At 39.2% G+C, this 25,567-nt stretch overlaps 2 protein-coding genes across 3 annotated transcripts in view; one reads left to right on the forward strand and one right to left on the reverse strand.

The window, feature by feature from the left end:
* Window positions 1-25,205, reverse strand: part of Plaa (phospholipase A2 activating protein) — a 37,223-nt gene extending 12,018 nt beyond the window's left edge. The window contains exons 1-10 of one of the 2 annotated variants that reach the window (XM_060365869.1): window positions 24,720-25,205; window positions 12,221-12,414; window positions 9,384-9,484; window positions 9,179-9,299; window positions 8,295-8,462; window positions 7,843-7,978; window positions 5,116-5,285; window positions 4,722-4,879; window positions 3,817-4,036; window positions 48-116 (exon numbers count right to left, since the gene is read on the reverse strand). In XM_060365869.1, the coding sequence (XP_060221852.1) occupies window positions 48-116; window positions 3,817-4,036; window positions 4,722-4,879; window positions 5,116-5,285; window positions 7,843-7,978; window positions 8,295-8,462; window positions 9,179-9,299; window positions 9,384-9,484; window positions 12,221-12,414; window positions 24,720-25,069 (1,687 nt within the window). In that variant the 5' untranslated portion in view covers window positions 25,070-25,205. The remainder of the gene's footprint in view (window positions 1-47; window positions 117-3,816; window positions 4,037-4,721; window positions 4,880-5,115; window positions 5,286-7,842; window positions 7,979-8,294; window positions 8,463-9,178; window positions 9,300-9,383; window positions 9,485-12,220; window positions 12,415-24,719) is intronic. The other variant, XM_060365870.1, reaches the window with a different exon arrangement.
* Window positions 25,206-25,267: 62 nt separating this feature from the next.
* The window catches only part of Ift74 (intraflagellar transport 74), a 92,340-nt gene continuing 92,040 nt past the window's right edge, over window positions 25,268-25,567 (forward strand). Inside the window, exon 1 of the mRNA XM_060365871.1 lies at window positions 25,268-25,404. The gene's annotated coding sequence lies outside the window, so the exon portion shown is untranslated. The remainder of the gene's footprint in view (window positions 25,405-25,567) is intronic.

A 25,567-nucleotide genomic window follows, 5' to 3' on the forward strand; every position in this document is an offset into this window, starting at 1 on the left:
ATGCTATATATTTGGGCCAAGGTTATATTAATGAAAACTTCACCCACCTGTGAAAGGATCTGTTGCCTGCACTGTGTTGGAAGGTCCTGAGGTACCTGGAACATAGCGACCACCTCCTATGCATGCAAAACAATGGAAAAGTTCAAGTACACAGAAACAGATTCTTAACAGCACCGTGCTTATGTTAAAGAAATCCAAGCTTAGAGAAAACAAGAGCAAAGCTGTCATGTGACAGAGAGCTTACTGTCTTACTGCTGCAGAGAAACTTTTTCCCAATGGAGTCTCACCACACTTCAGGCCAAGCCCATGGCCAGTAGTAGATGGTCAATACCATCTACATAATCAAGTGTATTTTTGCAGTCTTTCTGAATTTGCTTTGTTTGGACTTTTTGTTTGTTTTTTGACTTACTGATGTTTGGTTTGTGTATTATAATTTCTGTTTTTGTGGGTTTTCGTGTTTTCTGTATATGAATTTTTGTGTTTTTTTTTCTTTTCCTGTTTTTTGTGTGTGTGTGTGTGTGTGTGTGTGTGTGTGTTTGCCTATTTGTATTCTAAAAATAAACAGAAAGAAAGGGCATAGAGTTGTAGGCAGGGAAGATTAGGGTGGAGTTGGAAAAGGAAAAAATATGATCAGAATATGCTATATGAAAAAATTTTTCATTGAGGCCAGAGAGCATAAGAGCCCCAGGAACTGGAGTTACAAACAGTTGTGAGTTGCCATGTGGGTGCTGGGACCAGAAGCCATGTCCTCCAGTAAGTGCTCTTAACTACTGAGCTGTCTTTCCAGCTCCTAAGTGTAGTGTCCAACCAACTCCTTTTTGAAACTCTTAGCCTCAGCACATAAATGTGGAAATAACTGAAATCAAGACACCAGAGTTGCAGGTAGTCTCTGATGCAACAATAAATATGTATGTAATTCCTATCCTTGTTCTTTAGAGATTTACTAGATTCCTGTGGTAACTCCGCAGACATTAAATGTTAACCTTTGGGAAAAGCCCTGGGTTCCTTAGCTCATATGTCAAACAGTACACTTATTGCTAGAATCTAGAGGGATATTAACTGTAACCTCTGACGCTTCTATTTGATGGGGAGAAAAAGAAGACGAGAGCTACACTGGCATGTGCACGTCTGTGGTATGTGAAATGATTGTTTAGTATCTTTGGTGTGCACACACACACCACTTATAAAGTTAGAGTCTTAACAAAACAAGCCAAGTAGTTGCTAATATCTACACAGAGCAGGGTGTTTAGCTTTTACAGTACTATAATGTGTTTTGTCCTGTGGTCTGAAACTAATCCTGCAGTCTCTCCCACCCCTTCCCTTTGTCCTAAGTGCAAGTATCTGGAGGGTTAAGCCATTTATACCAATAAATTATTTTGAAAGTTTTGATTATGATATGTGTAGGTGAGATTAGTTAACTATGTAAATAGGCAATAGAATCTTACACCAGGGGCCTAGAGAGATGGCTCAGAGGTTAAGAACACTCGCTGTTCTTCCGAAGGTCCTGAGTTCAATTCCCAGCAACCACATGGTGGCTCAGAACCATCTATAGTAAGATCGGGTGTGCAGGCAGAATGTTGTATAAATAATAAATAAATCTTAAAAAAAAAAAAAATCTTACACCAGAATGAGAAAAGAATGTGAAGAACATGCAGTATTTGTGAGTAATAGGGACAGATTTTCTATAAGAATTTGAAAGAGGGAGGGGACACGAATTTTTACAAAACAAAGAAAAGCACTAACACAGAAAAAAATAAGAGGAATAAAAACAGGAGACTGCAGAAGAATGCCTGACTAGAACACACTAGGCCTTCCCTGAGTTTAATTGCCACTATAACACACGCAGGTACACACATACATGTACCCCAAAAGGAAAATAATAACTGAAGTATATCTATTTTAAAATTTTACTTAGGGGAAGCCTTGTCTAAAGAGGATACAAGATACTTTACTTCCTCTATACCTCAATTTTCTGGACCCAATATTTATAGCAATACTACTTGGATTATAATTTATGTTCCAGCAATAAGTACTAATCCCATTAATGACATTTTTATTATAAATAACATGTAATGGAATACATATCACATGTTCAAACTCTGTCCTAGAATTGATATACATCTATCTAATTTAGCCTCATATAAAACCATAATTTCTATTTACCACTGTGGTGGTTTAAAAGAGAAAAACATCTATAGACTCATATATTTGAGTCCCCAGCTGGTGGGACTGTTTGGGAACAATTAGGAGGTATGGACTTGTTGGAGGTATGTCACTAGGGGCCAGCTTTGAGGTTTCAAAAAGCCCATGTAGTTCCCAGTTAATTTTCTGCCTTGTAGTTGTCTCAGATTTGAGCTTTCATGCCTTGTAGTTGTCTCAGATTTGAGCTTTCAACTACCGCTCCAATGCCATGCTTGCCTGTCACCATCTCTTTTTACCATGATGGCCATGGATTTTAACCATGAAACTGTAAGTCCTAAATAAACGCTTTCTTTTATAAGTTGCCTTGGTCACAGGTTCTTATCACAGTGAGTAAAGGCACCTGCTAGCAAGCCTAATAACTGGAGTTCAATCTCTGGGAGCTACATGGTAGGAGAAAGCCAACCCCCAAATGTTGTTTCTGTCCTCAACATGTGTTATAGTTATGTATGTCAACAAACATATGCAGAAAATACATTTTTAAACATCCATTAAAATTTTTTATTTAAAAATCAAAGAAACAGAAACGATAATGTCTGGGAGTGTAGATCAGTGATGCAGGTATGGATGAAGCCCTAGATTTGAGGCTCATCATCATAAAAAATAAAGTATGTTTTGCTTTGTTTTTATTTTAAATTTTATAATCACTTTTATTTAATTTACTGGGAGGTTATTTTTGTTTATTTAAAAATTTTTACATTTATTTATTTTTATTCTAGGTATATGAGTGCTTTGCATACATGCATGTATGCTAAATGTGTGCCCTATATCTGTGGACATCAGAAGAAAGCACTGTAGTTACAGATGGAACAGACGGTATGAGCTGCTGTGTGGATGCTGGGAACTGAACCTGGTTGCTTTGCAAGAGCTCTTAATCACTGAGCCATCTGTCCGGCCCATATATATTCTTTAAATTTATTGTTAATTATGAATACCTGTGTATAATGAGGTATGTGCATGTGTGCTGTGCCTGCACAATTCAAAAGAGGGTGTTAGTGTCTCTGGAACTGGAGTTATATGCAGTTGTGAGTCACCTGATGTAGGTGCTGGGAACCAAAGTGGAGCCCTCTGCAAGAGTAGGAAGCATTCCCAACCACTGACCCATCTTTCCAGCCACACAAAATTGTATTTCAAAGAGAGAAATTTTATTTTTTAATTTTATGTGTATGGGCATTTTGTCTGCATATATACCACATGCATGCCTGGTGCACAGGGACACTAGAGGAGGGCATCAGTCCTGGTATTGGATGGTTGTAAGCCACCATGTTGATGGCAGTAATGCAACCCAGGTTCTCTAGAAGAGCAGTCAGTGCTCTTAACCGCTGAGCCATCCCTCTAGCCTGAGAGTAAATTTATTTTGTTTCTATAAAATATTAACTTAGTGTATACTCTGAGGCTTACCTAATAGAATGTGAAGTAAAATCCAAATTTGGCTTTCATTTTAAAACAGATAACATAATTATTAGACAACAAGAAACATTAACAAGGGCTGATGATAAGAATATGGACTTGCACATATATAAAACATTGCTTAATATCTCCACTAAATCAAAACACACACACACACACACCAATACTAATGTTAGTACATAAGATTTAATACAAATCCAGGCTCACCTGTAAATGGGTCGGAAAAACTGGTATTCCCAAGTCCCAGTGTCTGACCTTTTGTGTTATCAATAATAAATTTAGCCACCTGATCCAGAAACATGGGATTCAAATCATTTGTCTGCAAGAAGTTGTATGCAGCTAGCCAGGGATCATCACTGACATTATATGGTAATTTATATGATGGTCCACCTTCATTGACATCAATTGAGAAAACATAATCATATTCCTATAATAGAAACAGAAATAAAGCATGGATAATTTACCTGCTCAAATATGTTGAAGGCATATATAATGTAATACAGATGTTGTATGTTTTTTATTCTAACCATTGAGACTTTAAAAACTTTCTCCAAAATAAAATGGTAAAGCTTTCTTTTTGGCAGATAAGGAGAAAAAGTGTGCAAGTGCTGCAAAATTAGTGTTTCATTAGGAGTGGGACAGGCCATGGTTGCGATGGTGAATAGATTATAATCTACTCATCAAGTCTAGGTCCAAAACAGGGTTTCCAAATTGATGATCTCAAGGTATAAATTATCAGCTGTTATGGTGCCTTAATCACCAAGACATACTGTCATTTATAAGCACAGTCCTGCTGAGTCCCTCATGGCTTACCAAGTTTAACAGAGACAGGCATTAAGAATGAGATGAAAGAAACTTGTAATCTACAATGGCTGGAAACAGTTTGGTAGAGGAAATTCTAAAAGATAGATACAGCTAATCTGGCACATGCGGCTTCCTCTACATGGAAAGATTGTTTAGAGATATACTTATTTTTTAATCTATTTTAAGACAGAAGATAATTTTCTTATGATTTACATTTTAAATGTCAAAATAATGAAAATTTTATTAGCAGAGGAAATTTCTAATTTTCTGTGTAGTTTAAAATAATTAGAAAGCAGAAATTGACATACTTTCCCTTCATATAAAACTTTTCCAGATGTCTGCTGATTTGCACCAGATGAGCCAACAACATCACCAATTTTTATCCACCTCCCGTCACTAATACTCCACTGATAAGCTTCAACTCTCTCTCCATCTCGGATTAGACGAGTCTGTCCTTCTCTAGTACCTTAAAACAAAAATTTTAAGAATCAAAGGTTGACTAGCAGAGTAAAATCCAAAAACACTTAGACAAATTTTAACATTTTTTTAAATGGATGCTTCCACGTTCAAAAAGTAAGATAAGCAAGAACATGGCATTAAGAACAAATGAAACATTAGCAAAACATTTTCCCTTCTTACTCCTAGTATCCCAAAGGCAAGTGTTGCAGGCATTTTACACCACACTTACACTATAGTAGTTACCTGGTTCATTCAGATGTTCCCTCCCAGGAAGCTGCTCAGCATTAATGTCCCCTAAGTCACCAGTTTTGGAATCGATAGTTGCCTGAGAGAGCTCTCTCTCAAAAGCCTTGATTTCCTCAGCACTTGCTGTCCGAGCCTCTGATTCTGTAAACACTCTAATAATACCATCACTACAAGAAAAGCAAACCAACTTTAAGTCATCGCCATAATTTATTAACATTCTCTCATGTGAATAAAGCAAAATTTATCTGTATTCATGAATATGAAAAAAAATCACAATATATTGTGGAGCACTACGCTGGCCATAATATATATTATTATAATAATAATTATTATTTTTTTTTAATGCCAGTGACTTTAGCCACCAGAGCCATGTGTACGTCAGGCTGGTGCTCTCCCACTGAGTTATATCCCAGCATTTGGTTTTTCAAGACAGGTATTAATTAGTGTTCAGCCAAGGCCAGCCTTAAACATATCTCAGCCTCTCAGTTAAGTGTCACTATGGCAGCACAATTTTCAATTCTATGTTAAATATTTACTGTAATAATTTAGAAATACAGCATTTACTTTTTAAAATCACTATTGCATAGTGATTTTAAAAAGTTATCAAAAATAGTTGGCAGGACATTGGGGCATGTACTTATAATCATAGCCTACGTTTATAATCATAGCCTACTAAAACAAAGAAAAACAAAAAAAAAAAAACCCAGAAAGGATTACTGGGCCAGTTTACTTTACAAAACATTCAAAGATCCAAGCTAGTCTTATCAAATAACAGGTGCTCAATACCATCAAATAACTTCAAGAAAAAAAAAATACAGCTCTATGATTAAGTAAATAGTAGTCCTCAATCTATGTTCTCAAGAAAATATTCTAGCTTTGTGACTACAGTTTTTTAATAATTTTGAAGTGAGGGAATCATGTTAGCTAGTTTAAACTGCATTAATTCTATTCACTTCTACAGAACAATAGATTTCTTAGTTTTCTACTAATGTCAGTTTCACTTTCTCAGTTGGCTTATTTTCCTTTGATGTTAGCAAACTTGGTGAAATATACTATTTGTCAACAAATGAATTCCTGCCTCAACCAAAAATAAGAGGTCTACTAAACCTTCTGCACTCAGAGCTGTCACCTTTTCCTTCTTGCTTTCAATGTCAAGTTTATAATCTTTTCCTAGGTCAAGTACCCCTTTATTTCCTTTATTTTTTGCCCTAAATTTTTCTACTAAAATGTAAGGGCAACAACAGGTAGTACCATCTTTCTTTCTTCTTTTACCATCTTTCAAAATGAATCCAAATGCTGTTCTACCTTTCCATTCTTCGACCACTTAGCATTTCAAGCCTTTCTTCCATCTCCCTGAATTCTGACATCTGGAATCCTGGGTGGTTTTAACCTACTGACCTTTCTATATCCACAGTATTTCACAAGATTCAGTTGCTAGTCTTCTGTCTCTCTTCTACATTTCTTCACTTAGAATAAGTTCTGAGTAAATCTTCAGTCTCAGTTCTTTTACTAGGACCCACTGGCAGTGTGGCAAGATACTACTTGTGTTAATTCAACAAGTGTTAATCCAAACTATTACCTTCTTTATGAACCAGATTAATTCTTCCACTTTCCTCTTCTTTATTAAGCAGGATTACCACAAACTTCTGTTTTCCTCTGAATTTTCTCATTCATTTATCCATTGTGTTGTAAGGCCAGTATTTTACAAGCACAAACTCCTAGTACAGTTCATTTCTAGTTTGCTTTCCTTTCAGTGTTATCTCTAGTTGAACCCAATCTGCATAATCTGTAAATTCTACTCAAATTTGATCATATCTAGCTCAAGAGCTACAACCTTTGGACTTTAAGCACCAAATCAAAAAAGGCCTAGTTTGAATCTCAGCCACAGGTAAGCCTCAGCATTCACTATACTCCAACCTCAACCCAATATTCCTAACCTAAACACAGGGCATTCACTTCCTAAAGGGAACCTGCATCACCTCTTTTCTCAGAAGTTCTAATTTCTATTCTTAGTCAACTTTCAAAATCCAATTCAACTTCTCCAGAAAGTTTTTCTTTTTTTTTTTGTTTTATTTTTTTTTATCAGTTACATTTTATTAACTCTGTATCCCAGCCGTGTCCCGATCCCTCATTCCCTCCCAGTCCCTCCCTCCCTCCCTCATCTCCACCGTGCCCCTTTCCAAGTCCACTGATGGGGGGACCTCCTCCCCATTCATCTGATTCTGTTTTATCAGGTATCTTCAGGACTGGCTGCAAAGCCCTCCTCTGTGGCCTAACAGGACTGCTCCTCCCTTCAGGGGTGGGGAGACCAAAGAGCCAGTCATTGAGTTCCTGTTAGAAATAGTCCCTGTTCCCCTCACTTTGGGAAACCAATTGGTTACTGAGCTACCACAGGCTACATCTGAGTGGAGGTTCTAAGTTATATCCATACATGGTCCTTGGTTGAATGTCAGTCTCAGAAAAGACCCTGTGCCCAGATATATTTGGTCCTTGTGGAGCTCCTATCCTTTCCCCATCAGACTAACTCCCCTTCTTTCTTATAAATCTCTATTTTTTTCTACTTCTTTGGCATTTGGTATTTTTACTATTTATTGCTATTTTACTTGGTAACAAAAATGTGGAAACAATCCTCTAATTCCCCTGAAATTCCCATGGTTTACTCCTGCACACAAGTACCTACCAACCACCTAGACACAGAAGGTGTACTGACTAGAATATAAATACCTCGCACCAACCACAATGTCACCATTGCCCAGCACGCAGCAGCACCACACAGACTGAGCTGGAAGTCGGATTGTCTGGGCGCATTCCCCACGTTTCCATATTCTCAGAGATCTGTCTTCTGCGGTTGTCACAAAATCTAAAATTAAAAAAAAAAAAATAGAAAAAGAATTGTTTGAATAAAATTGAGCATGTTCATAAAAGTCTTTTTTCGTATGTATACTAATTTAAAATTAATTTTAAACTTTGTAACTTGTTACAACTTCAAAATCATGTTTTTATTCATTTCACATTTTATACTCTATTCTTTGTAATTATACAAAATCTCTCCTCAGATATTCAAAGGACTTTTTATAATACAGCCATCCACTCTGAAATAATATAAAAACAACAGAATTTCTCAAAAATTGAATGTAACAGCAAAAATGTAAACATATAGCATAAGGTAATCTTACCTCTACAATTTGGAAAGACAGCTATACTATAAATATAATTTGTATGTCCATAGTATACTTCAAGACATTCTCCAGTAATCTGCCACCTTCTAATACTAGCATCATTTGCACAGGAAAGAAATTCTGTTTCACTCAAAATTGCCAAACCTCTTACACAGTCTTCATGCCCTGGATTTAATAAAGAATATAAATCAATAAAATGTACCATTTGGTTGATAGCACTATGCAGCTTATTGATAGCACAAAACTTAAAAGTGAGTAGTAAAAGCTAATTTTTCAAGTTAATTTTTTTTTTCCTGTAGAAAGTGTTCTGGTAAGAGGCCATTTAGCAATATGAAGTTATTTTACATTTTTTCCCCTATCTTCTCAAGATAATTTCCTAAACTCTCAAGATACTTTAGAGCAGGCGTGACCTCCAATTGACAGAGCTCCATCTGCTGCTGTTCCTGAAAAATGGGATGAAAGGAATGTACCACTACAAAAAATTGTAAGGAATAAAGAAGAATTCAATAAAAACCCACACCCAAAAAATTAATGGCATACAAATAAAAAAAGCAGTGTGACAGTAGAGAGGCTAATGATGTAGTTCAGTAGAAGGGCTTGTGGTTAAAAGTACAAGGTATTGGTTCAAATCACCAAAGCTAAAAGTACATAAGTAAATAATCAGACAACAGGTACTTCACTGCATCAAATCGCCTGAGCTCCATATCAAAAGTTACATGCATTACAACGTACACAAAATTAGATTCACCCAAATGGCCTCAATTATGTTGAATTTTTTAAATTATCATTCTTCAGCTTCTAAACTTTCAAGGTAAAACATTAACCAATTGAGCAGGTAAGAAGTAGTTATGCATTATAAAAGTTGTTAACCCTGACATTACCTAAGAAAGTCCTCTCACATCTTCCGGCCTTCCACAGTTTAATTGTCTTGTCTGCTGAGCCAGTCAACATTAAGCCCTGTTCAGGTAAAATCTTCACTGCCCACACTGCAGCTGCATGGCCCTGTGAGTAACATGGGTATCAATTTAAGATGACAGAGAACTTTCCCTTTCATTTATCATCTAATATAACCAACAGAAATGATACCTGTAACGTCATCATGCATTTGTCGTTCAGCCAGACTTTAGCAGTGGTGTCCCATGAGCCACTAAGTAATGTCCCAAATTTTCCAGATGAAAGACTACAAACTAAAGGGAAAATGATTTGTTAGTACATTTTCTTGTGAACAAATGCAACTCGCCAAGCTTCTAAAGTATTAAAAATTTTAAGTAAATTTGTGAAGTGACAGTTTCTTTCTTTTTTTTTCACTTTTTAAAAAATTCTTTATTAATTACACTTTATTCACTTTGTATCCCCCCCTGTGGTTCCCTCCCTCCTCCTGTCCCAATCCCTCCCTTCCTCCACCCTCTGCACGCATGCCCCTCCCCCCAAGACCACTGATAGGGAAGGTCTTTTTTTCCTTCCTTCTGATCCTAGTCAATTAGGTCTCATCAGGAGTGGCTGCATTGTCTTCTTCTGTGGCCTGGTAATGCTGCTTCCCCCTCAGGGGGAGGTAATTAAAGAGCAGGCCAATCAGTTCATGTCAGAGACAGTTCCTGTTCCTATTACTATGGAACCCATTTGGACACTGAACTGCCATGGGTTACATCTGTGCAGGGGTCTTGTTATCTCCATGCATGGTCCTTGGTTGGAGTATCAGTCTCAGGAAAGACCCCTGTGCTCAGATTTATTGGTTCTGTTGCTCTCTTTGTGCAGTTCCTGTCCTCTCCAGATCTTACCATTTCCTACTTCTTACATAAGATTCCATGTACTCTGCCCAACAGTTGGCCATAAGTCTCAGCATCTGCGGACTCACAGTGTGTATATATATATATATACACACACTCACTCACATAGACATATAATATAGGATAAACCTACTAAAATCTGTACACCTAAAGAAACTAATCAAGAGGGAGAACTCTTGCTAAAATGCTCAATCCCTATCCAGAAAGGCAAAGAGGATGGACATCAGAAGAAGGTGAAAAGAGGGAACAAGTCAGGAGCCTGACACAGAGGACCTCTGAAAGGCTCTGCCCTGCAGGCTATCAATGAAGTGACAGTTTCTTAACCAATAAAGTTCTAGTCAGTGGAGCTGCAAGGGAACACACATTAAGATTACAAATTTTGGTGCCAGAATGTCTAGGGACAATGTCTAGCTGAGCCATTAAGCTGTGTAGCCATAAGAATCCTAGTTTTTTTTTGGGGGTTTTAACTTATTCTTAAACTTATTTATATGTATACGCCTGGATGAGGGTATGCCACATGTGAGCATGTGCCTGTAGAGATGAGAAGAGGGCATTGAATACCCTGGCAACTGGAGTTACAGGGGAGGGGAGGGGAAAGGAGGGGAGGGGAGAGGAGAAGAAGTGAAAAAAAAAAAATCAGGAAGTTAATGCACATGAACCCCTTGTTTTTTTACAACTCACAAAATCCAAACAATTTTACCTTTTTAAATGATTGGGGGGGGGTTAAAACTACATGTAAAAACTACATGAAAAAAACTACATTTGAAGCATCCATTAATAAAGATTATTTGTTGGACATGGTGGTATAAGTCTATAATCCCAGCTACCCAGGAGCCTAATGGAGGAAGATGACAAGTTGAAGGTCTACTTATGCACAGGTACAGTGAGTTCAAGACTGTCTGGCAATTAAGATAGATCAGTGCTAAAAACCTATCGAGTGAGAGGCCTTAAAGATTTATTGAAAAACAGACATTCTCATTTATGCTTTGGAGTGAGTTGAGGAGTTATGACAGTCATATAACCTGAAAAGCCCAAAACTTTTTTGTTTCATTTTTCAAGACAGGGTTTCTCTGAGTAGCTTTGGCTTTCCTGGACTCGCTCTGTAGACCAGGCTGGCCTCATAGAGATCTGCCTGCCTCTGTCTTTTGAGTGCTGGGATTAAAAGTGTGCACCACCACTGCCCAGCTAGCCTAAAACATTTAATAACTAATCATTTACAGAAAAAGTTTGCAAAGTTATATACTGAAATACAGAAAGAAAAAAAAAACATTCAAGAATTTCTTTTTAAAATAATACCACGGTAAAGAAAGAAAATTAAATAATATAAGCCACTGATAATCCTTAAAACTATGCAAACCCACAGAGATTTTTATAGTATTTACTCTTGTGTATACATATTTATTTATAACTTACCATAAAATACAATTCAATAATTTACACACGTTTAAAACTTACCATAATAAAGACAAACTTTAAAATTTATATCACTCTGCATTTAAAATATTACATATATACAAACATCACATTCTTCACAGGAATTAAGTTTCAGTGTTCAAAGATCATGTCGCAAACTTCGACACACACTGTATAAAGTGCAGAGGTTGGAGAGATGGCTCAGTTATCTAGCATGCACACTGCTCCTGCAGGGTCCTGATGCCGGTCGGCTCCTAGCACCAGCACCTAGTGGTTTACAACCACCTTGATATAGCCCTAGCTCCAGAGGAGTTGTCTCTGATCTCCACGGACACCTGCACACAGGTGCATACGCCCACACAGACACAGATACATAACTAAAATGAAAATAAACCTTAACACAGTAAGTATGCATAACCACACTGATTTAGCACATCATTTTATAACAGAGCTAAGATATTTTGAAGTACTGTCCCTTCAATAATGATATCAGATCCATAAAACTATCTGATCCCTGGTATCAAAAAGAAAAACTATTATGAATCTTCCTTCTTTAAATCTGCAAGGAAATTCATAACAGAAAATTTACAGAATTAAGATGGTCCAAAAAGGTTTCCATTAATAAACATAGATAGGTAAAAAACATGAGAAAAACAAAGGTGGATTGTAATTCAAAGTAGTGAAACTTCTCCAAATACAAAAATACCATTGTGTTATACTTACCAGTATCTTTGTGACCTTTTAAAATATAAAGTGGCATCGGACTGTCCAATGAGAAAATGCATATATTGTGGTCATTTCCTCCAGTGGCAATTAGTCCATGAGGATACATGTCACTTGATGGTATGATGCACACACAAGATACAAAATTAGAGTGGCCGCTCATACAGTGCATTTCTGTAAAGCCCCTGTTAGGACTGGAAAGACAAGATCATTAATAAATATGCATTTGCCCCTGGCTTACTCTGATATAAAATTATTCATTATCACTCGGTACACAGGGTAAACTTAAGAATGTATACCATTCAAAGAACCTACTGTTCTTAATTAAACACTAGATAAATATATTGCATGAGTAAGGGAATTTTATGTCCGGTTAGGAAAAATGTGATGTTTTCTCAGTAAACATATTAATTAACAGGAAAATGAGAAAGAAAATGGCAGGAGATGAATATTCCAAGTGGCCTTTTCTCAGTCTCCACCACCATTCCACTCACTGCTATTCTAAGAAATCTGTGGGGGAACTGAAACACTTGTAATTAAGGTAATGAAATCCACTGTCAGTAAACTAAATTTGCTCAATGAAGTATTAACTTACTGCCCTTTAGTATAACAGTAGAGGCATCTAAGCAACTGTCAATCATTTTCAGTGTGCAATAAAAAAAGGAACTAATGTACTATTTAGGAGCACACTACATTAATAAGTGTATTAAATTACAAATGATTGCCCATTTGTCACATACATCAATCATTTAGCATCCCTGCCTTTTAAGTTAATCAAACAATGGTATAATATACTGTGTAGAAAACAATAAGCTAGTACCTAGGAATCATACACAGTTATAGCTCTAGCAATCAAAGAGTTTACAATCTATTTGAAACTGCTAAGGCAAGTACACATAACGAAATCAAACTCTTGGATAAAAACTGAATAACTCCAACACACTTGTGTTTCTCTCTGAAAGCCACTGGTCACTTAACCATAAAGGCACTGCAGGGAGGATTAAGGGGAAAAAAAACCCAGCCAACCAAAACCACAACTTTTATTATGTCAAAATAGCCATAAAGAAGTAGTAATAAAGGCTTAGGAGACTTGTGGAAAATGACTGTTACACTGGCAGGAAGTTAAGAGGAGAATCAATGTTCCAATCAGTCTCTCTCCCCAGAAGGACAAAAACTGCAGAGACCCCTGTGAGCTGGTATGAAGAACCAGGAACTTTTCTCCCCACTTAGACAGTTTAGACTTAAACTGGCAGACATTTGTCTGGTAGTACTACTTTAGAACTATGATGCCAACTGAAGGATGGCAACGTCCAGGTTGAGGCAGATTGTGACCTGAAATTTTATTTTGCTGGTATCAACCCAGAGCCTATGCACACCACACATCTGGCCTACTGAAGTTAATTTGAATCAATTTCAGCACTTGGAACAGTAGCTACTGATCTGTCAACCTCTAACTCCGTGGTGGGTTATTCTCCAACTGTTCCTATAGGAGACTGCATGCATAAGCAGAAGCCAAAGGGTGCATGAAGCACCCTGTCCTCCACATAGCACAGATCAGTTCTCTGATCATGGTTTGCTATTCAAAACTAGGTGGTCATTGTTGAAACTTCCCGTTTTCCCTGTTGATGCAAACAATTGCCTCTCCAACCGGTGACTTACAAGAAATTTAAAGGACCAATGTCCATTTTACGTCATCAGCATTCTCTTTATTTTTATATATGTACAAATTTTTCAGTGTATGAGTGCCCTGTCCACATGCATGCACGCCAGACAAGGGCATCAGATCCCATTATAGATGGTTGAGAGCCATTATGTGGGTGCTGGGATTGAACTCAGGACCTCTGGAGGAACAGCCAGTGCTCTTAACCTCTGAGCCATCTCCCCCCTATCCTCCTTATTTTTGAGAGCCAGACAATAAAATCCATGGTATTATTAGTCAGGTCTGATGGTATATGTCTGCAATGCTAGCATTCAGGAAGCTGAGGCCAGAGGATTTAGTTCAAAGCCAGCCTTGACTACACAGGCAGAGCATGTCTCGAAATACAAACAACCTTAATACAGGTTATTAAAAAGCCAACTGCACACACAGGTAAGTTGAAGTGAATGTGCTGTGGGAAACACAGCTGAGAAGATCTAAGACCTCAAGTGCACACCTCAGGCTGCTACCTGACACAGACACTGAACAACAAACCATCAGCAAACTCCGGCCCACCCAAAGGAGCGAAATAAAACACTAGAGTGGTTCCTGACCAATATCAAAATACCAAAGGCAGACCTACTAAAATCTAAAAAAATCAAAAAAATCTAAAACAAGTGCTTTAAGAGAAAGCTTTAACAAACAAACAAAAGACAGCCTCACTGGACCTGGAACTTGCAAACCTGCTGCAGCATACCAAGTCCAGGAGTTGCAAGGGTATATGTGCCATACCTGGCTTAAAACAAGTGTCTTAAAGATGCTGGAAGACCTAAAAGAAGATGCAAAGAAGGAAGGAAATGATGGAGGTGTAAAGAGATATCAGTAAGGAGGTAAGTCCAAACATATTTTTGGGAGAGCAAGTTTGGTAGAATGGAATTCACTTGCTTTTGTCATCTGGAAATGTCTTCATTTAGCTCCATTTTGAACAGCAGTTGGATAGGGTATAGCACTATTGGTCTATCAACAATAGACCAAGTCCAAAAGAAATTCTGAAGCTGCAAATTACAGCAACAAATGAAAATTACTAAAAGTTTCAACAGTGTACTGTGCAGGCAGAAGTCTGAAGACAGGAATGTGTAAGTGATCAAGTCTGAGTAAGAAAGGAGGAATACTAAAGCAAACAGAACTTATGAGACCCATGGGAAACCATGAAATTAACCACATGCTGAATGTGGCAGTCGCAGAACAAGAAGAGTAAAAACAGTATAGAGAATAGTTAATAAAATAGCTAAAGGGGGCTGGAGAGATGGCTCAGAGGTTAAGAGCAGTGGCTGCTCTTTCAGAGGCCCCGAATTTAATTCCCTGCAACCACACGGTGGCTCACAACCTTCTATAATGAGATCTGGTGCCCTACTCTGGCAGGCAAGCATACAGGCAGTCAGAACACTGTGTACATAATTAATTAATTAAAAAAATAATGGCTAAAAACAACAACTCAAATCTGATGAAATATAAATATATGCATCTACAAAAATTTCAAAATAAGACAACCTACACTGAGACACAGTACAATGACAGAAGCAACTCATTACATCTATTCTTGTAAGACTTGGGCCCATGAGATAGCTCAGTAAGTAAAGGTGCTTGATGACCTGAGTCAAATGCCTCAGGCCCATGTGGTAGAGAGAAGTGCAAGTTGTCCTCTGACATCCACAGAGTGCTGTGGAGAGTGTACCTTCCCATTCATACACATTAAATAAAATGTAAACAAGGTCAGTATGACCTGGAAAGGACAGGATCTCCACAAGGACCAAATATATCTTGAGACCGTTTCTCCAACCAAGGACCAGGCATGGATATAACCTAGAACCCCTGCTTGGATGTAGCCCATGGCAGCTCAGTATCCAAGTAGGTTCCCTAGTAAGGGGAACAGGGACTGTCTCTGACATGAACTCAATGGCAGGCTCTTTGACCTCCCTCCCCCGAGAGGAAGGAGCAGCCTAGCTAGGCCACAGAGGAGGACATTCCAGCCAGTCCTCAAGAGACCTGATAAGCTAGGATCAGATGGAAGAGGAGGAGGACCTCCCCCATCAGTGGACTTAGAGAGGGGCAGGGAGAGATGGGAGTGGGGGGATTGAGAAGGAATGTGGGCTATAGCTAGGATACAAAGTAAATAAACTATAACTAAAAGAACTATATTAAAAAAAGAACTATAAGATACTAGGCTTAGGGATAGACAGACAGCTCAGTTGATAAATTATCTGCTGTGAAACTAGGAAGAACTGAGTTTGGATCCTCAGCACTTATGCAAAGCCAGGCAGTGGCCTATGTCTGTAAGCTCAGCAACAGAGAAGCAAAACCAGGCAGATTCTTAGAGCTCAACTGGAACTGGCCAGCAAGCTAAATAGATGAGCACTGTCTCAGAAAATGTGGACAGTGACTGAAGGCTTCACCATAAACATCAACCTCCAGCCTCCATATACACAAACCTTACTCACAAAATATACTAGGTAAATTTCTCATTAAAAACAAACAAACAAACAAAAAACCACCACCACAACAACAAAAACCTTTGAAGGCCTGGTAGAGTTAAGTATGTTGTACATGTGAGGCTCTGGGTTCAATTTCCACCATGCACATGTACAAATAGTTATGGAGGAAGGTGGCACTGAACCAATGTATTCAAAGTGTTAACATACACACACATATATACAACATATACACCACACAAACACACAACTCATAAGACAAAACCTGTTGATAGACCAATAGTGCTATTCCCTGTCCAACTGCTGTTCAAAATGGAGCTAAATGAAGACATTTCCAGATGACAAAAGCAAGTGAATTCCATTCTACCAAACTTGCTCTCCCAAAAATATGTTTTCCAGATAAAATGAACTCAGACTCATACAAAGAAAAATAGTCTTTAATTGGGCTAGTGGTACATACCTATACACTTATGAGACCAAGGCAGAAAAATTTCCAGCTTGAGGCCAGCCTTTGGGTAAAGGTGCTTATTTGCACAACCCTGATTGACCTGAGTTCAATGCCATGGGCCAGAATGTTTGAAGGAGAGAATTGGCTCCTAAAAGCTACACACACACACACACACACACACACACACAGTTTTAGAGGTTTCAGTTATTCCCCCCAAATCAACTAAACAGAAGATAGTGCTATTGGACCTAAACAAGCTCTAAGGCAATAATAAAACATACTCACTCTAAATGTCAACTGAATAAATGCTCCAATCAGGAGACAGATTGGCAAAATACCTAAAAAACATGATCTAAGTATATGCTATCTATTCAAGAGTCTCACTTTAGCTCCCCAAACACAAACACACTGGAAAAAAAGAGACTCCATGTAAAAGTAAGCAAAAAAGAGCAAGGGGAAGCTAAATATTAGATCAATCGTCTTTGGTTAAAAACAGGCACTAAGTCCAATATTATCACATATTAATAAAACTGCATGCCAGGTATGAAGAGACATGCCTGTGATTACAGAAAATTGTAGGCTAGGCCACTCTAGGTTACATGCAATTCATATTTTTAACATTTATAAAGTTATGTCTACTATGATCATCAAAATCTAGGAAGTGAAAATGGACAGACTAAAAGCCCAGTTTCACTGTTATAGTTAAGACTTCAATATCCCACTCAATAATGAGAATAACAAAACAGAAAATAAGACAGGGGTCTGGAGGTACAAGCCAGCAGTAGAGCATTTGTCTGCCAGGGTAAGGTCTGGGGGTTCAATCTCCAGCAAAGACAAATTTAAAAAGCAAGAGAACTTGAATACTACAATAAGCCAACTAGAAGTAAGAGTATATTCTACTCAAGTACAAGACATAATGAAAAGCAGAGCAATTCCTCTAATCAGAAAATTAAAAACAATTACCATATTATCCAGCAATTTCACTTCTGAGTGAAATGTGTCCAACAGAATAAAAGCAGTCTAAAAGAGCTCCTTAAACAATCATATTCTAGCAGCACTTTACGACAGCTAAACCATTAAAGCAACCCAATACCCACCAGGGATGAATCAATGTCAACGGATTAAGTGCTCCAATCAAAAGACAGATTGACAGAATGCCTAGAAACATGATCTAAGTATGTGCTGTCAACATAAAACAGTCTCACATACAGAATTCTGACACATGCAACTATATGGATGGCCTTTGAAGAGATTATGCTAAATGAAATTGGCTATAAAATGAATACTATAGAGTCTACTTATATGAAATACAAGTTACTTAAAAGTCAAAATCTTGCAGACATAAAGTAGAATGTCCTGGTGGGTGCCAGGAGCTAAGGGGAAGAAGGGGAGTTATTACTTTAATGGGTACATAGTTTCAGATTTACAGGATAAAATTATGAAGACGGATGTGCTGAAGGTGGCACAACATTATGAATGTAGTAAATACCACCACACTGTGCAACTAAAAATAGTTAAGAGGGTCAATTTTGTTGTATTTTACTATATTAAAAATTGGGCTGGCAAGGACCACTCATGGAGATGGCCTGGAACCCCTGCACAGAGGTAGCCCATGGCAGTTCAGTGTCCAAGGGGGTTCCATAGTGATGGGGACAGGGACTGCCTCTGACAGGACTGATTGGCCTGCTCTTTGATCATCTCCCTCTGAGAGGGGAGCAGCCTTACCAGGCCACAGAGGAAGACAAGGCAGCCACTCCTGATGAGACCTGATAGACTAGGGTCAGAGGGAAGGGGAGGAGGACCTCCCTTATCAGTGGACTGGGGAGAGGGGCACAGGTGGGGAGGACTGAGGGAGGGTGGGATTGGGAGGGAAGTAGGGAGCTACAGGGGGATACAAAGTGAATAAACTGTAATTAATAAAAATAAAAATAATTTTAAAAAATTGGGCTGGAAGACTGATGGCTTAGTTGGTAAGAGCACATGACACACAAACAGGGATCTGAGTTTGGTCCCCTGTACACATATAATTAGCTAGATATATCTGTGAGCACCTGTAATGCTAGTGCTGCCTGGAGGGAAGTGGGCACAGCCGAGAGGATCCCCACAGCATGGTTGCCAAGCTAGGCTGGATAGTTGGAAAAAAAAAAGTATGCTTCAAGTTGCTTCAAGTTCAGAGAAAGAATTCATCTTGAGAAAATAAGGCAGAGAGTGATAGAACACAGCACTCAGTGTCCTCCTTGGGTGGCTACAAAAGCATGTGGATAAACACTGTGGTGGTTTGAATGAGCATGGTCTTCATAGGATCATATATTTTTATGTTTGGTCCTTAGTTAGTAGAAATATTTGGAAAGAATTAGGAGGTGAGGATTGTTAGGTATGGTCTTATTGGAGGAACTATGTCATTGAGGTGGCCTTCGAGGTATCAAAAACCCAAGCCTGGACCAGTCTTGCTCCCTCTCTGGCTACAACTTGCAAATCAGATATGAGCTCTGAGCTACTGCTTCGGTGCCATGCTTGCTGCCTACATCTGTGCTCCTCACCATAATGTTCATGGACTAATCCTCTGAATCTGTAAGAATGCCCCCCCAGCTAAATGCTTTATTATATAAGTTACCTTGATCATGTTGTCTCCTCACAGCACCAGAACAGAAACTAAGAGACATACCCCCTCTCTCTCACACACACACACACTCTTTTAAAAAATTAGAGCAGGGTGTGTGGAACATGTGGCTAAGGCAGTAAGAGAAAAAGTTCAAAGACAGCCTGAGCTACAGAGCAAGAAAAGAAGAGTGAATTAAGGGAGTTGTCTGTTCAGCACATCTCTTAAAATAGCAATAGAAAGGCTAGACCTTTGTAAGAAAGTCTAGTAGTAAGTCATTAGACTCGGTCAGAAGCTGCATCGTAGAAAAAATTCTTCTAAGGCTATTTGGTAGTAGATAATTTTAATTTATCTACCTTAATGACTTTTTTTTAAATGTGATTTTTAAATAATTTTATTAATAAGCCTGGAGAAAGTTAAAAGATAAAACCTTTAAAAATGTCTCTGGCCAGGAGAGATGGCCCAAAAAACAACTAAGAATCTGTTTGTGTTTTGAAGAGATAGTGTAACACAGTCTATGCAAAAGCAAGATTCTCTGTGGCCATGCAGCTTTGCTCCCAGCACACCAATCTGTACCATTTAAAACTTTGTGTGCACCTTAGCAGTTCCCAGCATAGATGTCTGTTTGGGTCATTACAGTAATCTATTATGTTCTTATTCTTAGTTCCAGAATTTGGCTTCATGTTCTTATTTGTATCTTCCCAAGTTCCTACCACAATATTTTATATGAAAAGCATTAAGTACTTTGTAAATCAATGGAAAAAATATTTAAAAGCATCAGTGAGGGAGACAGGCAGGGCAGAGAGACAGTGGCCCTCTTGTAACCCTTGAAATCACAAACTTTTGCTTTAGAAAAAGTCTTTGGGTTGGGGGAGGCAAAGCAGCACAGACACACAAGAGCCATTGAATCTTGGAGTGTAAGAACACGTACATTCATATCACAGCAAGATCATAAAAAACAAAACACCAGAGGCCAAGCCCACTGGTATCCGTTGCCAGATCAGCAAAATGAAACAACTCCCCAGATAGCGCTACTTTGGTAAAGGTTTCAGCCAGCAAGCCTCACCCAGGAAGCTTCCCAGCTTTCTAGATTTTCATCCTTGGAGCGGAACATATAATAAGGAATCAAGCTATCCAGGGAAAACCTCTTACATGAAACATAATGACCAAATTAAGCAGTGAGGAGGGAAAACAAAACAGCCTGGAGGAAGCAGACCACCAAGAGTAACTCTTTGCATCCGTACACATATGGGAAGAAGGTACTGCAGCCATGAACCAGGAGGGAAGGAAGTTAATCAAATCAATCCAGAGGAAGCACAAAAGAGAAAAGCCATGTAGAAAATAAGCTCAACATCTGAATAAGAAGTTCCTAAGAAAGAAGACAGAAAAGAAATAGAGAAAGAAGCCTATGGATTAATTTGAGAAGTTTTGGGTGGAGGTTATAATTAAAAGCCAATTAATGGTCCAGGAAAATAAATTAAAACAGACTCCTTTTAAAGTGTGCACATGGGGAGTAGGGAGAATAGGTAAAAAATTATGACAGCTTCAGATTTCGCAACAGCCTAACACCATCAATAAAAGCACAATGGAGCAATGCTATAAAATCTGGAAGGAAAATTACTTCAGAATTAGAATCCTACAGCCACTCCAATTGTCACTACAGTAGCAAGATAGAAAAAAAATGTTTTCAAACTTGAAAGTCTAAAATACCTTTGCTATTGACAAACTACATTTAGGATGTACCTAGAGGATGTGCTCCAAAAAGGCAAGAGGAAGAAAACTAAGCAAGTGAAAGCTAATGTCTAAATAATAGAAATCTGACACTAGCAGTGTGAAAAAGGCGACAGTAAAGTTACCCAATATTACCTGTGCACCCGTGACCGGAATGAAAGCTTTCACTGTTACAAGAGAAAGTCCTAAGTTATCTAATGTTTTAAAATGTCAATTTAAAAAATTTGAAGTGGAATTATGACAAATACATAGAAAAGCCAGCAAATGGAAACCTAAACCAGGAAAAAAAAAACTACAGAAAGATCATAAACTTGTTGAGGAAGAGTTACTTTCATATAGTTACAAACACCAATTTAGTCAAGCTTTGCAAAGGTCAGCATACAGAAAAGACAGATGAGAGTAGGCAGAAAACAGGGAGCACTAATTTCAAATGTTCCCTAGCAGAAACTGACAGATAATGCCTTAAAAAAAAGAATCAGTGCATAAATAATGCAAAAAGAAATGCATTTTTATATTGGTATAGAAATAAAAAACAAAATGCACAGTTATATAAATATGTTGTCTCTGAAAAAAGGAAATCTGGGCCAGGATAGAAAGGGAATTAATTGGCTTTCCCAACTAACCCTATACAACTGTCTTGATTTAGGACCCAAGGTGCTCATTGTCACACAGCATGGACAAGAAAGAAAATATAATATCTTAAATTTTAAATTATACCTTCAAATATGGTCAGTTTTCAAAAGTCCAATTGATATAAAAACAAAGATGCTGAAGCCATACTTTATGTCTCCCACCCCAGAAGTTTGTGACAGACCAATGGAATCCAATTTAGAGCCATTTAAGGATGTCTAAAGCAGTGTGAAGCCACAGCTGCTGGTTGTTCAAGTTAAGCACACAAACATAAGGAAATGTTTCTTCTGCTGGGCTTTTGGGTTTTCAATAGACTTTGCCTAAAACCTATGTGTGCAGTCCACCCTAAAATCCACCAAATTTTACTTCCTAAATTCTCCCATCATTCTTAGTTCATCTCCTCACTTACTATTATCATCTAGGATCATATCAACAGTAGACACGGAAAAACAAACTTCATTTACTACTTGAATCCCAATATGGTATCTGGAACCTTCAATAATTCAATTAATATATCACGAAATAAAAACTGCCAGTGTGCCAGTTACAGACTCCTTTTATATCATGAAAACTATTGCTGAGATGCAGGGGCCAAGAAACTAACCTGAATAGCTAGGAATGATAATAGTCTTACCTGCAAATACTGATCACTTTTAGTTGAAAATGTATACACAAATTTTGTTTTGGTTTTGTTTTTTCAGACGGTTTATCTGTGTAGCCTTGGCTGTCCTGGACTCCCTCTGTAGACCAGACTGGCCTTTAACTCACAGAGGGACCTGCCTCTGCCTATCTGAGTGCTGGGACTACAGGCATGCACAACTGCGCCCAGCTCGATTTTGTGCAAACAAAATTTGAAGATAAAACATATCAGTAAAAAGAATCAGTTTTCAGCCAGGCAGTGGTGGGGTTAATACCAGTGCTCAGAGGATCTCTGTGAGTTCAAGGCTAGTCTTATCTACAGAGTAGAGTCTAGGACAGCTGCACAGAGAAACCTTGTCTCAAAAAACAAAAACAAAACCAAAAAGAGACAGTTTTTAAACAAAAATTACTTCAGTCTAAAGTTCATAGGGAAAAACAATGACTCCAGTTATTCTACTTCTGTCAAGCTACAGCAGCCTGTATAGTTTAATGACAAGATTCAACTATTAAAACAGGCATCCTTTAGAACAGGTACTCCTTAACGCAATGTTTTTGTCCTTGTAGATATATGCTTCTACTGGATTTAATTTTATTTGTTGGGCATTGCTGGGCCTTATGTAGGCTAAGCAGTATTAATACACCGAACCCAGTATTTTAAATATTATTAATATTTTTAATGAGATTGAGGGGCTGCATTTTAAAGGTACAAATTTGATCAATAATTATACTCAAATACATAATAAGTTGTCTATTAATTTATTAAGTGGTCTGGGATGTTATTCAACTCTTAAAAACTGGAAGAGACTACCTGAGGTCATATCCAAGTGAACACAGCAGTTTGCTCTAAAATATTCCTATTCTACCATTACCCATTGGCTGCACTGCAAATACCAAACAGATCTACTTCTATGCTTTGCCTTTTGCCTTTAGACTCTTTTCTACCTGTGGCAAACACACCACCTTTTTTGTGTGTGTATGTGTAGTTTTTTTTGAGACAGGGTTTCTCTGTACTGTAGCCTTGGCTATATGGACTCACTTTGTACACCAGGCTGGCCTCCAGCTCACAAAGATCCGCCTGCCTCTGCCTCCCAGAGTGCTGGGACTACCGGTGTGTGCCACCTCAACCGGCTAAGAGAATGTCTTAACAATCAAACCAAACTGCTCCTGCCAGAAAGTCAGTGTTTTTACATATAACCCCCTACAACGTGGCTCCGAATAGCACTCAAGACCTGCCTTCATGTCACAATATATCTCCTGCACCCTGGGACCTTCTTTTCTCAATCAAGGACCTTTGTCTTTTTTTTACACTTTTGCCTATAGTGCCCCTCCAACTTCAGCTGCACTTCCAAGTTCCCCCATTCTACCTTCCAGGATTAGCTCAACTGAACTCCTAATAGAGATGTCAGCTTCAACACACACAGACACCGCCCCCCCCCCCTCAAAAATAGAAACAAAAACCCTTCCTTCTTTAATCTCTCTCCCACATAACTCTACATTCTCCCAAGAGATAAGACAGTTCTGTAAGAGAACCTGGCAGCAATGTCACTTCTCCCCAAAATAAAAATTAAAACAAAAAAAAAAGTAACTCATCAACTAAACTCAACTTATCTTTCTGAAAACTGAAAATCCACTTACTGTCTGAAATTTCTTGACTAATCAGGGCTTAAACATAAACTCTGATGTTGATTTAGACTGGATTTTAACTTTTTGGTTAACTTTTTTTGGGGGGTTGGGGACAGGAGCTGCAGGCAGAACTTAAGGCAATGAATTTTTTCCCTCCTCAAAACAACACACTTCTATACAACAACAAACATTTGAGGGGGTTCATCCCCTCCTTCCCAATCAGACTATAACCTGAACAACCAGGAGAAGACACCATTCCTAACGCTCTGCAAGGCATTACAGTTTTCAAATAACAAATCTAAGATAAGAGAGCAACTCCTGAGAGCGCAGTTAAGGGCAAGCCAGATGCTTTCAATGTACCACAACTGCAAGGGTGCACAAGGAGCAATAATCAGGTCTAAAAGAAACCTGAGTTATCTGCCAAAGCTGAAACCCCTAAAGGTGTTTTAAGATGCTCGTCCAAGGTCAAGGCGCCCGTTAGTGGTCAGGTTAGTGCAGGCAGCCAGATCATCCAATCCCACCCTCATTCCCCCCAAATCCTGTCGGTTTCGCAGACTGCGCGCCGGGAGTGCCAAACCCGCAGGGAGGCGGGAGCAGTGCAGACACCGGGGAAGAGAGCTAGACGGCGGAGAAGGTGGGTCACTCCTCCCACGTGTCTGGAAGCCTGAGGTCCACCCGCGTGCGGCAGGACTTGCAGCGCTCACCTGTCCGGGGCCCAGAGGCGGGTGGTGCGATCGCGGGACACAGACACAAAGGCCCCCGGCGGGTACAGGCAGCACACCAGGCCCCTCACGTCCAGTTCATGGCCCAGGAGCGAGCAGCTCAGCCGGTATCTGGCGGTGCCGCTCGCCATGGCCGGCGTGGGTCTGGAGCCCCGCTCCCGGGCACAGCACGAGACTCGTCCGCAGGCCCGAGCCGGCGTGCGCCAGGCTGCGGCCCGAGACCCGCCTGCAGGTGAGGGGCGCGGGCGACCGGAAGAGCCCGTAACCGGTGCGGAAGGACCGCGAGGGAAGGGGCGCGCCGATCGCACTGAGTGACACAGCAACCCTAACATGCACACCGGAATTCATCATCCAGCGCAGCCCCCGGTGACGCAGAGTGTGTGCGTCGGGCTGCTGAGGCGTCGCGGGCCGAGGCTCTCTCCCCTTCTTCGCCCTAGATCACGGGCCTACCAAGGGACCGCGAGACTCTGAAATTCTGCCCGGGCGCCGCAGATCCCGCTCCTGTCAGAGCCGGGTCCATTTCAGAGAACAACGGAAGATTCTTAGCAGTGTAAGGGGCCAAGCCGGAACTACAAATCCCACAATGCCGCGCGTCCCAGGCGACTCGCCGGCGCGCTGAATCCGGATGTTTTAAATCTTGGTGCCCCTCCTGACACTCCTGGGAATGGTAGAGTGAAATTGCTTGTTTATATTACGATTTTTTTCTTTTCTTTTTTTTTTTTTTTGGCTGACTTTCTGCATGCCTTCGGAGAGGATCGAGATTTTCATAATTGTTTTTCATTTAAAATGACAGAATCTTAAGCCAGAGTGGGAACTTTTAATCACTTGCC

The sequence above is a fragment of the Meriones unguiculatus genome, chromosome 12 (genome assembly GCF_030254825.1).
Source record: "Meriones unguiculatus strain TT.TT164.6M chromosome 12, Bangor_MerUng_6.1, whole genome shotgun sequence".
NCBI classification, from domain to species: domain Eukaryota; kingdom Metazoa; phylum Chordata; class Mammalia; order Rodentia; family Muridae; genus Meriones; species Meriones unguiculatus.